The 15,000-nt window shown below is 42.2% G+C and overlaps 1 protein-coding gene across 1 annotated transcript in view; it reads left to right on the top strand.

The window, feature by feature from the left end:
* Nucleotides 1-15,000, top strand: part of LOC306860209 (disks large homolog 4-like) — a 51,230-nt gene that overhangs the window by 24,298 nt on the left and 11,932 nt on the right. The window contains exons 8-13 of the mRNA XM_079401782.1: nucleotides 8,890-8,940; nucleotides 9,028-9,152; nucleotides 11,802-11,971; nucleotides 12,067-12,203; nucleotides 13,351-13,486; nucleotides 13,579-13,693. Coding sequence (XP_079257908.1) covers nucleotides 8,890-8,940; nucleotides 9,028-9,152; nucleotides 11,802-11,971; nucleotides 12,067-12,203; nucleotides 13,351-13,486; nucleotides 13,579-13,693 — 734 coding nt within the window. The remainder of the gene's footprint in view (nucleotides 1-8,889; nucleotides 8,941-9,027; nucleotides 9,153-11,801; nucleotides 11,972-12,066; nucleotides 12,204-13,350; nucleotides 13,487-13,578; nucleotides 13,694-15,000) is intronic.

Raw genomic sequence — 15,000 nt, 5'->3', positions numbered from 1 at the left:
AGCTAAACTGACGACTGATTCTGCTGCTGGTTAAGTCAAGTCAATATTATTTGTATAGCGCATTTAACAATGCAAATTGTATCAAAGCAGCTTTACATCGGCTTGATATAAATCTGGGTGGCTTTATATCAGCTTTACAGTATTTAGACGGGAAATAGTTTGTTGAAATAGTGTCATTCTCCTCTGGCCAGACAAAATCAGCAGTTTAAATCTAGACTAAAGCAGAATCAGATTGTGCAAAGGATCATCTGGTTCCTGTGGTCTTGTCCCGATGGCCGTCTTGGAGACAGGGTCTTCACTGGGGGTCAGTCTCTGGGGTCATCTAGGTGTCCTGCTGTAGAGGTCATCTCTAGGTGCTGATCCACCATCTGATCTGGATACAGTCTGGATCTGGGTGGCTACGCTGACCTCGGAATAAGAAAGAAACAGACTAATATTAGCGTAGATGCCATTCTTCTAACAATGTAACAAGTACATCAGGTGTTTTGGGAAGTGTTCCCGGTTCCGGTTGACCTAATTAATGCAGCCTAACAATCCTTTAACGGATTTGAATTATAGAAATGTGATAGTGTATTATGTGTAAGCCAGGTTAAAGAGATGGGTCTTTAATCTAGATTTAAACTGACAGAGTGTGTCTGCTTCCCGAACAGCGTTAGGTAGATTGTTCCAGAGTTTGGGAGCTAAATAGGAAAAGGATCTGCCGCCTGCAGTTGATTTTGATATTCTAGGTATTATCAAACGGCCAGAGTTTTGAGATCACAGCGGACGTGAAGGACTATAATGTGATAAGAGCTCGCTCAAATACTGAGGTGCCAAACCATTCAGGGCTTTATAGGTATAGCAAGATCTTAAAATGTATCCGATGTTTAACAGGGAGCCAGTGCAGTGTTGACAGAACCGGGCTAATGTGGTCATACTTCCTGGTTCTAGTAAGAACTCTAGCTGCTGCATTTTGAACCAACTGGAGTTTGTTTATTAAACGTACAGAGCAACCACCCAATAAAGCATTACAATAATCTAACCTCGAGGTCATGAATGCATGAATTAATGTTTCTGCATTTGACATTGAGAGCATAGGTCGTAATTTAGATATATTTTTAAGCTGAAAAATGCAGTTTTACAAATGATTGAAACATGTTTTTTGAAGGAAAGATTGAATTTACAGAGGAGCCATCAAGTATTAGACAGTGATCTAGGTTATTATAAGAAAAATTTTTTGGTCCAATAATTAACACCTCTGTTTTTTCAGAATTTAGCAGTAAGAAATTGCTAGTCATCCAGTTTTTGATATCAACTTTGAAAGCTAAAACCATGTTTCCTAATGATATCTCCCAAGGGTAACATGTAAAGCGTGAAAAGTAAGGGGCCAAGTACTGAGCCTTCAGGTACTCCATACTGCGCTTGTGATTGGTATGATACCTATTCATTTACTGCCACAAATTGATGGCGGTCAGATAAGTACGATTTGAATCATGCCAGTGCACTTCCTCTAATGCCAACATAATTTTCTAGTCTATTTAAAAGAATGTTGTGGTCGATAGTGTCAAACGCAGCGCTAAGATCCAGTAGCACTAATAGAGAGATACAACCACGATCAGATGATAAAAGCAGGTCGTTTGTAACTCTAATGAGAGCAGTCTCAGGAGTCAGTACTATGATTGTCAGTCCTGTGTCTCGTTTCCCCCTCCTCCCGTGTCTCTATTTTGCCTTCCTGTTCCTGTCATTATTAGTTAACCAGAGCGCCCCCGCAAACCCGCGCTTCAAGAGCGCCCCCGCGAATTCGCGCTTCAAGAGCGCCCTCCTGTGCCTGCTCCTCGCAGGTGGACTCCTGCGTCTCCGCTGGTCCCGTCCAGCTCTCCAACGTCTCCACTGGTCCCGTCCAGCTCTCCAGCGTCTCCGCTGGTGCCGTCCAGCTCTCCAACATCTCCGCTGGTGCCGTCCAGCTCTCCTGCGTCTCCGCTGATCCCGTCCAGCTCTCCAACGTCTCCTCTGGTGCCGTCCAGCTCTCCTGCGTCTCCGCTGGTCCCGTCCAGCTCTCCTGCGTCTCTGCTGGTCCCGTCCAGCTCTCCAACATCTCCGCTGGTGCCGTCCAGCTCTCCTGCGTCTCTGCTGGTCCCGTCCAGCTCTCCAACGTCTCCGCTGGTGCCGTCCAGCTCTCCTGCGTCTCCGCTGGTCCCGTCCAGCTCTCCAACGTCTCCACTGGTCCCGTCCAGCTCTCCAACGTCTCCGCTGGTGCCGTCCAGCTCTCCAACATCTCCGCTGGTGCCGTCCAGCTCTCCTGCGTCTCCGCTGATCCCGTCCAGCTCTCCAACGTCTCCTCTGGTGCCGTCCAGCTCTCCTGCGTCTCCGCTGGTCCCGTCCAGCTCTCCTGCGTCTCTGCTGGTCCCGTCCAGCTCTCCAACATCTCCGCTGGTGCCGTCCAGCTCTCCTGCGTCTCTGCTGGTCCCGTCCAGCTCTCCAACGTCTCCGCTGGTGCCGTCCAGCTCTTCTGCGTCTCCGCTGGTCCCGTCCAGCTCTCCAACGTCTCCGCTGGTCCCGTCCAGCTCTCCAACGTCTCCGCTGGTCCCGTCCAGCTCTCCAACGTCTCCGCTGGTCCCGTCCAGCTCTCCTGCGTCTCTGCTGGTCCCGTCCAGCTCTCCTGCGTCTCCGCTGGTCCCGTCCAGCTCTCCTGCGTCTCTGCTGGTCCCGTCCAGCTCTCCAACATCTCCGCTGGTGCCGTCCAGCTCTCCTGCGTCTCCGCTGGTGCCGTCCAGCTCTCCTGCGTCTCCGCTGGTCCCGTCCAGCTCTCCTGCGTCTCTGCTGGTCCCGTCCAGCTCTCCAACATCTCCGCTGGTGCCGTCCAGCTCTCCTGCGTCTCCGCTGGTGCCGTCCAGCTCTCCTGCGTCTCCGCTGGTCCCGTCCAGCTCTCCTGCGTCTCTGCTGGTCCCGTCCAGCTCTCCAACATCTCCGCTGGTGCCGTCCAGCTCTCCTGCGTCTCCGCTGATCCCGTCCAGCTCTCCAACATCTCTGCTGGTGCCGTCCAGCTCTCCTGCGTCTCCGCTGGTCCCGTCCAGCTCTCCAACGTCTCCGCTGGTGCCGTCCAGCTCTCCTGCGTCTCCGCTGGTCCCGTCCAGCTCTCCTGCGTCTCTGCTGGTCCCGTCCAGCTCTCCAACATCTCCGCTGGTGCCGTCCAGCTCTCCTGCGTCTCCGCTGATCCCGTCCAGCTCTCCAACGTCTCCTCTGGTGCCGTCCAGCTCTCCTGCGTCTCCGCTGGTCCCGTCCAGCTCTCCTGCATCTCTGCTGGTCCCGTCCAGCTCTCCAACATCTCCGCTGGTGCCGTCCAGCTCTCCTGCGTCTCTGCTGGTCCCGTCCAGCTCTCCAACGTCTCCGCTGGTGCCGTCCAGCTCTCCTGCGTCTCCGCTGGTCCCGTCCAGCTCTCCTGCGTCTCTGCTGGTCCCGTCCAGCTCTCCAACATCTCCGCTGGTGCCGTCCAGCTCTCCTGCGTCTCCGCTGATCCCGTCCAGCTCTCCAACGTCTCCTCTGGTGCCGTCCAGCTCTCCTGCGTCTCCACTGGTCCCGTCCAGCTCAGCTCCTCCAGAGCGCTCCCAAGTGTCTGCGCTTCCAGAGCGCCCCCCCGTGCCGGCTCCCCGCACATGCCCTCCTGCGTCTCCGCTGGTTCCGTCCAGCTCCACGCTGCAAGAGCGCCCGACAGAGTCCGCGCTGCAAGAGCGCCCCACAAGGCCCGCTCCTCAGTGGCTCCCCAAGAAAATTTGGGGGGGGGGGGGGGGGGTAAGAGGGTCACAGCCTGTGTGGCCGGAACAGGCCACACAGATGGAACAGGGTCTAAAATACAGGTTGTTGGTTTTGATGATTTAACAAGTTTATACAATTCTTCATTTCCAATAGAAGAGAATGAGTGGAATTGTTCCTTAGGGGATCTATAGTGCACTATCTAATGAGGTACTGTGGCTGAGAGCTGCATGGTTACAATTTTATCTCTAATAGTTTCAATCTTGGAAGTAAAGTAGTTCATAAAGTCATTACTACTGTGCTGCTGGGCAATGTCTGCACCTGCTGTTGTTATAGTTTTTGTTAATTTAGCCACTGTATTAAATAAATACTTGGGGTTGTGTTTGTTTTCTTATAAAAGAGACGTAAAGTAAGCAGATCTAGCAGTTTTTAATGCTTTTCTGTAGGATAGGGTACTTTCCCACCAAGCAATACGAAATACCTCTAATTTTCCTCTAATACCTCTAATAGAGAAAGTCAGTAGTTTCTGTGACATCATCAAGTTGTTCTGAACTATTGGATATGCTGAGGAATTGAGATAAATCAGGAAGATTATTTATAAAGTAGTCTTTTGTGGTAGAAGTGATGGTTCTACCATACTTGTAACAAGGAGTTGGCTTTACAGCTTTAGCTATATGGAATATACACGAAACTAGATAATGATCTGAGAATTACCAAATTTTGCCATAAGTTAAATATATTCTATATATATAAGGTTCTGCAATATATAAATATATTGTGGAAACTTAATTTCCTGTAGAGCTGCTTTGCAACGATTTGTATCATAAAAAGTGCTATACAAATAAACTTGAACTTGAACTTTAACATATGAGATATCATCGCTCTGCTGAAATATTTAAATTAACATCAATTCAATGTGACAGTATTAAATCTAGAGTATGATTTCAACAATGAGTAGGTCCTGAAACGTATTGTTTAACACCAATGGAGTTTAGAATGGCTATAAATGCTGATCCCAACGAATCTCTTTCATTATTAACATGGATATTAAAATCACCAGCAATTAGGACTTTATCTGCAGCCAGCACTACCTCAGATAGAAAATCAGCAAATTCTTTAATAAAGTCTGTGTGGTGCCCTGGTGGCCTGTATACAGTACAAACATCACAGGGGATTTATCATTAACACTTGTTTCTCTGGATAACGTTATATGAAGCACCATTACTTCAAACGAATTATACTTGAAACCCGACCTCTGAGAAATACTGAAAATATTGCTATAAATTGTAGCAACACCTCCCCCTTTACCTTTTGGACGCGGCTCATGTTTGTAACTGTAATCTTGGAGGGCAGACTCGTTTAAAGTCGTCGTGGGGAAGTTGTGGCCTAATGGTTAGAGATTCGGACTCGTAATCCAAAGGTTGTGGGTTCGAGTCTCGGGCCGGCAGGGATTGTAGGTGGGGGGAGTGAATGTCCATCAAAAGCAGTATCTACAACCTTCACATTCTTACTGTCCTCAACTAAAGTTTGGATGCGTGTCTCTAATTCTGAAACCTTCTCTGTCAGTCTAACTATTTCCCTGCATTTATCACATGTGAATCCCTCATCGCCGACAGAGAGAGATAAACTATACATGTGACATGAAGTGCAAACAACAATAGCAGGAGAAGCCATTACTCACCGTGACTGATGAATGATTCGCTTACCACTGCTGTTTGATGAACTTGTGAAAAACGGAGCGAGAAAAAAAGAAAACAATAATAGGCACGAATAGAAACGCGAATGGAACCGCGAGGTTTTAAAAAGAGAACGATCAAATTAGTTTGATAGATAATAACAGAAATATGGTGGGAATTAAGTTATATATTACCACTTTAAACAACAGAGAGTAAAAGAAAAGAAAAGCGAAGCTACACGGAGCTACAATCTCAAACCTCTCTACAGCACGACAGACAGAAGCAATCGATCAGCGATTCGAATCAACATTCAATAGGCGAAAACCTAAGATAGTCTGTCCAGTGACATCATGCTGACCCGGTTATGGTTTGAGCTGGTCAATCAGACGTTCAGTAACAGGATCTCGTCTCTATGACATTGATGTTTATATCATTTTCATCATTTTTTATTGGAAAGTATAATAATAACTGATTCAAAATATGAATAGTTTAACTTGAAGTACTATAGTAAACTTTAACTGAAATAAAAATTAATACAAAATAGACCAAAAAAAAAAACTATTAAAAAGGACAAAACACTATTAACTAGGGCTGGGCGGTATGGCCAAAAATACCATCATAATAAAATTGTTCATATCAGTCGATATCGTTAATTAACACCATAAGATTCCAAAGCGAGAGTTGTAGAAAGCAGACTGTTAGTTGTGGTTTTAAACAACTCTTTATGGTCACAACATGATAAACACTTCGCATTTTTCAATTTTCCAGTAATTTGTCTTAATAGAAAAATATATTTCTTAATTTCTGTATGTTCAAAAAAAATCTGTAAAAATTGTAACAACCTCATTTTCATATGATGAAATTTAATCATTCTCTTTTATCATGATAACCACTCGGGCTGCTCGATTATGGCAGAAATCATAATCAGGATTATTTAACACGATTATGAGTGGGCCATATGACCAAAACTTTATATGAGTGATTTGTTTAAAGATAGTGATATATATTAAACACATATTTTCTGTAAATAAGGCTATGACATCTACATTTTAGAGACCATTGAAATTTGACAGTTCTCAATCCCACAGCAGAGTACTAGGGTAACTCGTATTAGTAACAAATAAACAAAGAAAATTACTGAAAATAATGAAACTGTCAAGTAATAAAAAAGCAAAGGACAAATAGAATAAAAAGATACAAATGAAGCAAACTGTGCTTTAAGGTTTTTTATGCACGTCTCAAGTATTCAGTTAACAGAAATGAATAATCAAATGAAATGGGATGGGGCACAATTATCGTTTTATTCTGATTATTGTATTTTCATAATCGTTGGAGGCCGAACTCAAACTGTTTTTCAATTGCACAGCCCTAATAGCCACAGTTAAAACATGGTAAAAATATAACTGGTTCTAGAATTATTATTTATTTTTTATGAAAAACAGTAGCCTAAATACACAAAAAATACTGTAATTATACTCCATTACTCCTTTAATACATTAATAATATAATAAACAGATGAATATCCCACATTTGTGCCACAGTAGCACGGTGCAGTCAGTGTTACTACAGTAAATCCATGGTTCTGTCTGCATCTACACTAGTTGTGTATTTAGACTCTTCACATTGAGCTGTTAGTGACTTCACATGACTAGCGCTAAACATTATTATCAAACTCGTTATCGTTTTATCCAGGAAAATTATATCATTATAATTTTATCGCCCAGCCCTAGTATGAACTAAAATGGAAAACAGAGATAAAAAAATGTATAGTTTAACTTAACTAACTAATGTTATTATGTAATTAAAACTAAAACAAAAATGAAAATATAATATGAAAGCTGACACTAAAATAAACATGTCATGCCATCAAGACTGCATCTGAGAAACAGAAGAGTTCAGAAAATGAGAGTCTGGATATTTATATCTGATGTTTATTAATAAAGATGCAGTCTAATTCTAGACTCATGAATATTAAACAGATGCGTATTCCACTGAAGTGTGTGTTTAGATAAAAGTCAGTCAAAGTTTTAGAAGTCATCAGACAGCATGGGAACAAACACGTGTGTGTGTGTGTGTGTGTGTGTGTGTGTGTGTGTGTGTGTGTGTGTGTGTGTGTGTGTGTGTGTGTGTGTGTGTGTGTGTGTGTGAGTGTGAGTGTGTGTGATCTCTCGCTTATGGACATTTGGCCCGTGATGAGGCTGAGAGGCTGACACTGTTACCATGGAAATGTTAGTTGCTAAGGAAACGGGATTTTCCCAGAGGACTCAACAGCTGTTACCATGCAGTAGCTGTAGCAACGAAAGGACACACACACACACACTCACTCACACACACACACACTCACAAACAGTGCTCTGGCTGTCTCTCCACACGACAGATGTGACATCAGATCAGCTGTCACTGTGTGTGTGTGTGTGTGTGTGTGTGTGTGTGTGTGTGTGTGTGTGTGTGTGTGTGTGTGTGATGGCTGCAGGCACTCCAGCGCTGGAACTCATCAAACGACTTTAATTAAAGTTCTTCAGCTCTGTTGTTGAAACAGACAGGATGTTAATTACCCAGCGTGTCTCTCAGGTCGTTTAGGTGTGAGTCTCTAATGAGTGGCGGTTCTTCAGTAGTTTCAAGATGCTGTTGATGAAAAACCCAGATGACTTAAAGAAATAGTTCAGATGAACATGTGTTCCCCTCAGGTCATCTGAGATCAGGATGAGTTTGTTTCTTCATCAGGTTTGTAGAAATGTGTCTCTGCATCAGTGTCTCAGCAATGGATGCTCTGCAGTGAATGGGTGCCGTCAGAATGAGAGTCAAACAGCTGATAAAAACATCACAATAATCCACACCACTCCAGTCCATCAGTTAACATCTGGAGAAGAACAAAACTTTAAAGTTTAGAGCTGTTTTTGTTTGTAAACGCTGCTTGATCTGTGCAGATTTCTCTCCTGATTCAGACCAGAACACTTTATCACTGGAGGAAGAGTTATTATGGTCTTAATGCTGGATGTGTTTGAGCTTTAGTCTTCTCCAGATGTTAACTGATGGACTGGAGTGGTGTGGATTATTGTGATGTTTTTATCAGCTGTTTGGACTCTCATTCTGACGGCACCCATTCACTGCAGAGCATCCATTGCTGAGACACTGATGCAGAGACACATTTCTACAAACCTGATGAAGAAACATACTCATCTACTTTTGTCACAATATAGTAAATTATTCTTCAGCTCATCCAATGTTTAATCTGCCTTCATACAGGGACACTTTCACTGTCCAATCAGTCCTCACAGATTACATCAAGCTCCGCCCCCATCAGTGATTGGCTCTTAAATCGGTCTGATTTAATGCTGATGAAGCGCAGCTGTTCTCTGATGCTCAGTTGTTCAGATGTTTAGTTTTGAGCATCACCTGAGGTTACTTTGAGTTCATGTGCTGAACTGTGCTTAGAAACTCAGCGAGTACTGATCCTGATGAATGATGTTTCTCTCTGTCTCAGATGAACGGGATGGACGGAGACGTGGAGTACGAGGAGATCACACTGGAGAGGGTTTGAGACGTCTCTTCCTTTCAGCTCTTCTCAAATGCATCATATGAGAGCGCTTGTGTGCGAGCATCAGTGTGTGTGTGTGTTTAGGGTAACTCCGGTCTGGGCTTCAGTATCGCCGGTGGGACTGATAACCCTCACATAGGAGACGATCCCAGTATCTTCATCACTAAGATCATCCCAGGAGGAGCCGCGGCGCAGGACGGACGGTTGAGGTACTGTAACACACTAGGGCTGTCAAAATGGCTGAAAAACTATTTTGAATTTTGTACTTAAATATTATCAATATTCGAATTATACTCAAATTTAAAAGACATAATTTTTGTTAGGGGGAAAAAAGCTTTTGGCTTCTCTCCTGACACATCGAGCAAAAATATTACTAATGCACGTTTCTTCAAAGCAATAAAATAACACAACTGTCTTTGAAAAAAGTGCATAATGTTTAAAATAATGTTTATAAACCATATATAATTAATTACGTTGCTTAAACAATTAGAAACAAAACAGCATCATGTATGTATGTATAGTTTAAGACCGAAAACCAATCACAAAGAATACTTTTTTCATTTAAAAACATGAGAAGCAATGGGATGGGAAAAACCGGCTCAAGACATGTTTTTAAAAGTTGAACTCGCATTAATTTGACATGCTTTCTAAACATGTGGCTCTCTTGTGTGAGACGCGAATGCAGTGCTCATAGATGCCCCTCTAGAAAATGTGATCAATATTAGGGATGGGTCACGATTTTCAAATATTCGATTAGTCGATTTATTCATAGAATATTGAATAGGTTGTGCGATTATATATTGGTCTAAAAATTCCCCATGTTTTGGGTGCTGATGCGGTGGTGACGTGTAAGCAGAGGTAAGCGTTGTCAAAAACGCACCTAAAAGCTGTCAGACAACAGAAGAACACTCTCTCACGCAAACGCTGTAGACTTGCAACTACACAGTAGATTACACAACAAAGACCTGCAGGAGCGCCGACGCCTGATGATTATTATTACACATTACTGTTTAATATTGACCAAGCACCATTTAATTCAAACGTGCACTTAATCTTTAATATTTGCCGCTCCACCAACACCGGTGCTCCTCAGGGCTGTGTACTCTCCCCACTGCTCTTCTCCCTCTACACCAACGACTGCACCTCTAAAGACCCTTCTGTCAAGCTCCTGAAGCTCCTGAACTGATTATCTGTGCCCCCCTACACACCCTCCAAGAACTGTATACATCCAGAGTGAGGAAAAGGGCTCAGAAAATCACTCTGGATCCCTCACATCCAAGTCATCCCCTTTTTGAACTTTTGCCATCTGGTCGGCGCTACAGAGCCACAATTACCAGGACAGCCAGGCACAAGAACAGTTTCTTCCCCGAGGCAATCCAATTTATGAACAGTTAAATGCCCCCCCCCCCCCCCCCATTATGCAATAACAATGTGCAATAACCTTATATTTATTTGCTACCACCTCCATCCTTGTACATCCCTGCTTCTCCTTCTATTCTATCCCATTCTATCATCTATTGCACAGCTGTATATACAGTCATGTAAGTTTCTATTATTATTATTTATATATATATATTTATATATGTTTTTTTTTATTCTCATCTTATTCTTTTTGACTGTGTTGTCGTTGTTGTCTCTGTGAACTGGAAGTTTATGACACTAAAACAAATTCCTTGTATGCGCAAGCATACTTGGCAATAAAAGCTCTTTCTGATTCTGAACTTCTCTGCATTGATTGTTTGCATTGATTGAGGGGGAAGTCGTGGCCTAATGGTTAGAGAGTCGGACTCGTAATCCAAAGGTTGTGGGTTCGAGTCTCGGGCCGGCAGGGATTGTAGGTGGGGGGAGTGAATGTCCAGCGCTCTCTCCACCCTCAATACCACGACTGAGGTGCCCTTGAGCAAGGCACCGAACCCCCAACTGCTCCCCGGGCGCCGCAGCATAAATGCTGCCCACTGCTCCGGGTGTGTGTTCACTGCTGTGTGTGTGTGTGTGTGTGTGTGTGTGTGTGTGTGTGTGTGTGTGTGTGTGTGTGTGTGTGTGTGTGTGTGTGTGTGTGTGTGTGTGTGTGTGTGTGTGTGTGTGTGTGTGTGTGTGTGTGTGTGTGTGTGTGTGTGTGTGTGTGTGTGTGTGTGTGTGCGTGTGCGCATTTGTTCACTACTCACTGCTGTGTGTGTGCACTTGGATGGGTTAAACGCAGAGCACCAATTTCGAGTATGGGTCACCATACTTGACAATACGTCACGACTTTACTTTTTTTTTTACTTGATGTTCTGTTTTTCTGCAATATTTTGAATGAACAGCGCAGCAGCGCCGCATCCAGTGGCTTCAACTGGATAAGCTAACAAAAGCATTAAAATACAAAGCACCTTCATCGTCGTCACATCTCGTGTGCCGCTGATAATGCATTCAAATGTTGATTTTTATTTTAAATTGGACGAATATTCAAAATAATTTTTTTTTCACAGCCCTAACACACCTGTGTCATTATCTCATACCTGTAAAATGTGTTTACAGGTAATAAATATTAAATATTAATAAATATTATTTATTTAATCATTAAATAAATAAATGAAGAGAAAAATATTTTGCTGTAAGAAAATTAAGTCTATTTCTTTGCAATATCTTTGTTATGAAAATAATGATAAAAAAATAGGCATTTTCTTTAAGCTAAATGTTCTTAATTTTTTCACTTTATTTTTATTGTTTTATTAATTAAAGCCTTTAAACCCAAAGGAGTCTCAATGTATTATTTATTATTTTTAATTAAAACCAGCACAGATAATCTTCACTATGACAGATGCTCAGTGTATTTATGTGTTCTCATGATCAGTGAGTGTAACCCGTCTGTGTTTCAGAGTGAACGACAGCATCCTGTTCGTGAATGACGTGGACGTGCGTGAGGTCACTCACAGTTTCGCAGTGGAGGCGCTGAAGGAGGCGGGGCCGATCGTGCGGCTCTATGTGCTGCGACACAAAACGTCTGTGGAGAAAATCACAGAGCTGAAGCTCATCAAAGGCCCTAAAGGTGCGTGAGCGGGCGAGGGAGGGAGGGAGGGAGGGAGGGAGGGAGGGGGCGGGGCTGACCTTCAGCTCATCTGATTGGCTGAGCCTCTGCCGCAGGTCTGGGCTTCAGCATCGCGGGCGGCGTGGGGAACCAACACGTCCCTGGAGACAACAGCATCTACGTCACCAAGATCATCGAAGGAGGAGCCGCGCATAAAGATGGCCGGCTGCAGATTGGAGACAAAATCCTCGCTGTGAGTTTGATCAGGATGAGTTTGTTTCTTCATCAGGTTTGTAGAAATGTGTCTCTGCATCAGTGTCTCAGCAATGGATGCTCTGCAGTGAATGGGTGCCGTCAGAATGAGAGTCCAAACAGCTGATAAAAACATCACAATAATCCACACCACTCCAGTCCATCAGTTAACATCTGGAGAACACAAAAGATGAAACACATCCAGCATTAAGATGTTTTTAACTCAAATAAGAGTCCATAATCCATAATAACTCTTCCTTCAGAGAAAAAGTGTTCTGGTCTGAATCAGGAGAGAAATCTGCACAGATCAAGCAGCGTTTACAAGACAAAACAGCTCTAAACTAATATGTGGCTGGATTTTGATGTGCATAGATGCAAACTCCTCACCTTTCAGTGAAAACTCACTTATTTGAGATCAAAATAGGTCATCTATGAACTTAGTTTGGATCCAACGAGAAAGTGTTTTTATGATGGGGGGGGGGGGTCTTACAAGGGTAAATAAAGAACTGTTGTTTCAATAAGTTTTGTATAGGATTTTCTTTCCTCTTTACTTCAAAAACTCAGAGATGTGGGAACGCTGAAGAGAGAGAGAGGGCAAACATTCATATTTTAGCTCAGCATTGCTGTCTAATCCGCTAATATTGTCTAAAATAGCCTGCATAGCACTTCATCTTCATAACATGGGATTTTGACCAAATATTCAATCTTGAGTTTTGTCAAATGTTGCAACAAGATGTTAAAAAATATTATGTGTGTGTGGAAAATGAGTTTTGTACATATAAGGTAATCAAAAATATTTTAAAAAGTACCTTAAAGTAGCTACAAATAAGCATGTAAAGCAAATATCTATAAGAGAAGTTCTGTGTGGAGCATGCTCCGATCCGAGCGATGTTCTCACCGGTTTGCTTCTCCGGATGTGAGAGACAACAGCAGATGCACTTTTTCACTGGAGGATGCGTTATTATGGATTATGGACTCAGATTTTAGACATTTTAAAATGTCTGAATGATGGATTTGTAGCTTTTATATTTCTGAGGTCTAAAAGTCCTGTGGAAAACACTACATGCGGTGTATGATGATTATCATGGATGTGATGCTGGTTAGTTTAATCCAGTGATACTGATCTGTGTGTGTGTGTGTGTGTTTAGGTGAATAATATGTATCTAGAGGACGTGATGCATGAAGACGCTGTAGCGGCGCTGAAAAACACAGGAGAAGTGGTTTATCTGAGAGTAGCCAAAACTCTTCATCAAGACGCCTACAATCCTCCTGACATCACCAGCTGTGAGCGCACACACACACACACACTCCCACACGCTCAATCACACTCCTACACACACACTGCTGATCTCTGACGTCTGTGTGTGTTTCTGCAGCGTATTCTCCTCACATGGACATGTCTGATTACCCACAAGCCCTCAGTCCCATGTCTCCACGCCGCTACTCCCCGATCCCTAAAGGACTGCTGCTGGGGGACGAGGACTTTCCCAGGTCAGCACACTCACTTATATCCACACACACATCCACAATACATATACAATACTGATTCTTCAAAACGTACCTCAAAAAATTCTAAGATACGATTTCAATATGATTCGATTCAGGAGTATATCGATCAATTTATCGATATTATGATATTATGTTCCTATTTTAAACAACCATTGACATTTTTATTAACTCACGAATGCAACCAAAATATATAACATGAACATTTCCTCATCCTGGGACGATCACAACAAAACAACACACTACACAAGCCTACACTTTTAAAAAAATGTTTTTTTTATATTTATATAATAAAGAAAAATAAATAATTGGAAAGAAACTAAGTCACACTTAAGATCAGTAATCTTATGACATGACAACAGTCAAGAAAGTGTTTTAGACTTCAGTGTGTAAAATAATGCTCATTAGGAAACAACAAAACGAGGTACTCCAGTTAATAAAAAATACGTTAATGTAGAAACATAAATATACAAAATTACAAAAATAAAGCTGTTAAAACTTTCAGACTTTTTTTGGCTGATACTAGGTTCAGTGCTAAGAATATTGTCTACAGATAACTAAAGTACAAGCAGAACATAAATAAACAGTGCTTTTCAGGTTTTTCATGTAGGTCTAAAATACATTTTCATAGATTTTACCGTGTAAATGAAATATAGAAGTCATTATTAATGTCACAAAAGGTATTTATCTTACGCTCACCTTGTGCCTTCAGACAGACCTTATATTGAGTCCTGATATGTGGCCCTGGAGCACAAAACCAGTCCAGACACACCATACATCAACGAAAGCTTATTTATTCAGATGTATAAATCTATATAAATGTATAAAAAAAACTGACCTTCTGACTGGTTTTGTGCTCCAGGGCCACATACGTGAGTTTGAAGGAGAATGCATGCGTTGGCAGTAATGCATAGATGGACAGAATAAGGTGCCTATTTATACTACAGATATCGATTATATTAACGATACATCATATCGTTAGACATTTGATCGATGTGTCGATCCATATTAGAGCTGTCACTAACGATTATTTTGGTAATCGAGTAGATTATTCTACCAATTAATTGGATAATTATAATACATTTTTTGTGGTAATAAAAATAGACCTAAGTGAAGAATAGCTTTTAAAATTACTATTAAAAATTACTAAAATACTATTAAAATTCCTATTATAAATGTATTTTAAAATTACTTAAAATACATTTATAATAGGAATGAGGCAATAATAATTAGTTCAAATAAAGTATTAAAAGCAAGTAATCATGATTTTATTGAACAAAACTGTTAAAATA

This window comes from Barbus barbus (genome assembly GCF_936440315.1).
Source record: "Barbus barbus genome assembly, chromosome: 41".
NCBI classification, from domain to species: domain Eukaryota; kingdom Metazoa; phylum Chordata; class Actinopteri; order Cypriniformes; family Cyprinidae; genus Barbus; species Barbus barbus.
The sequence above is the reverse complement of the archived record's forward strand: the minus strand, read 5'-3'. Positions and strand labels throughout refer to the sequence as shown.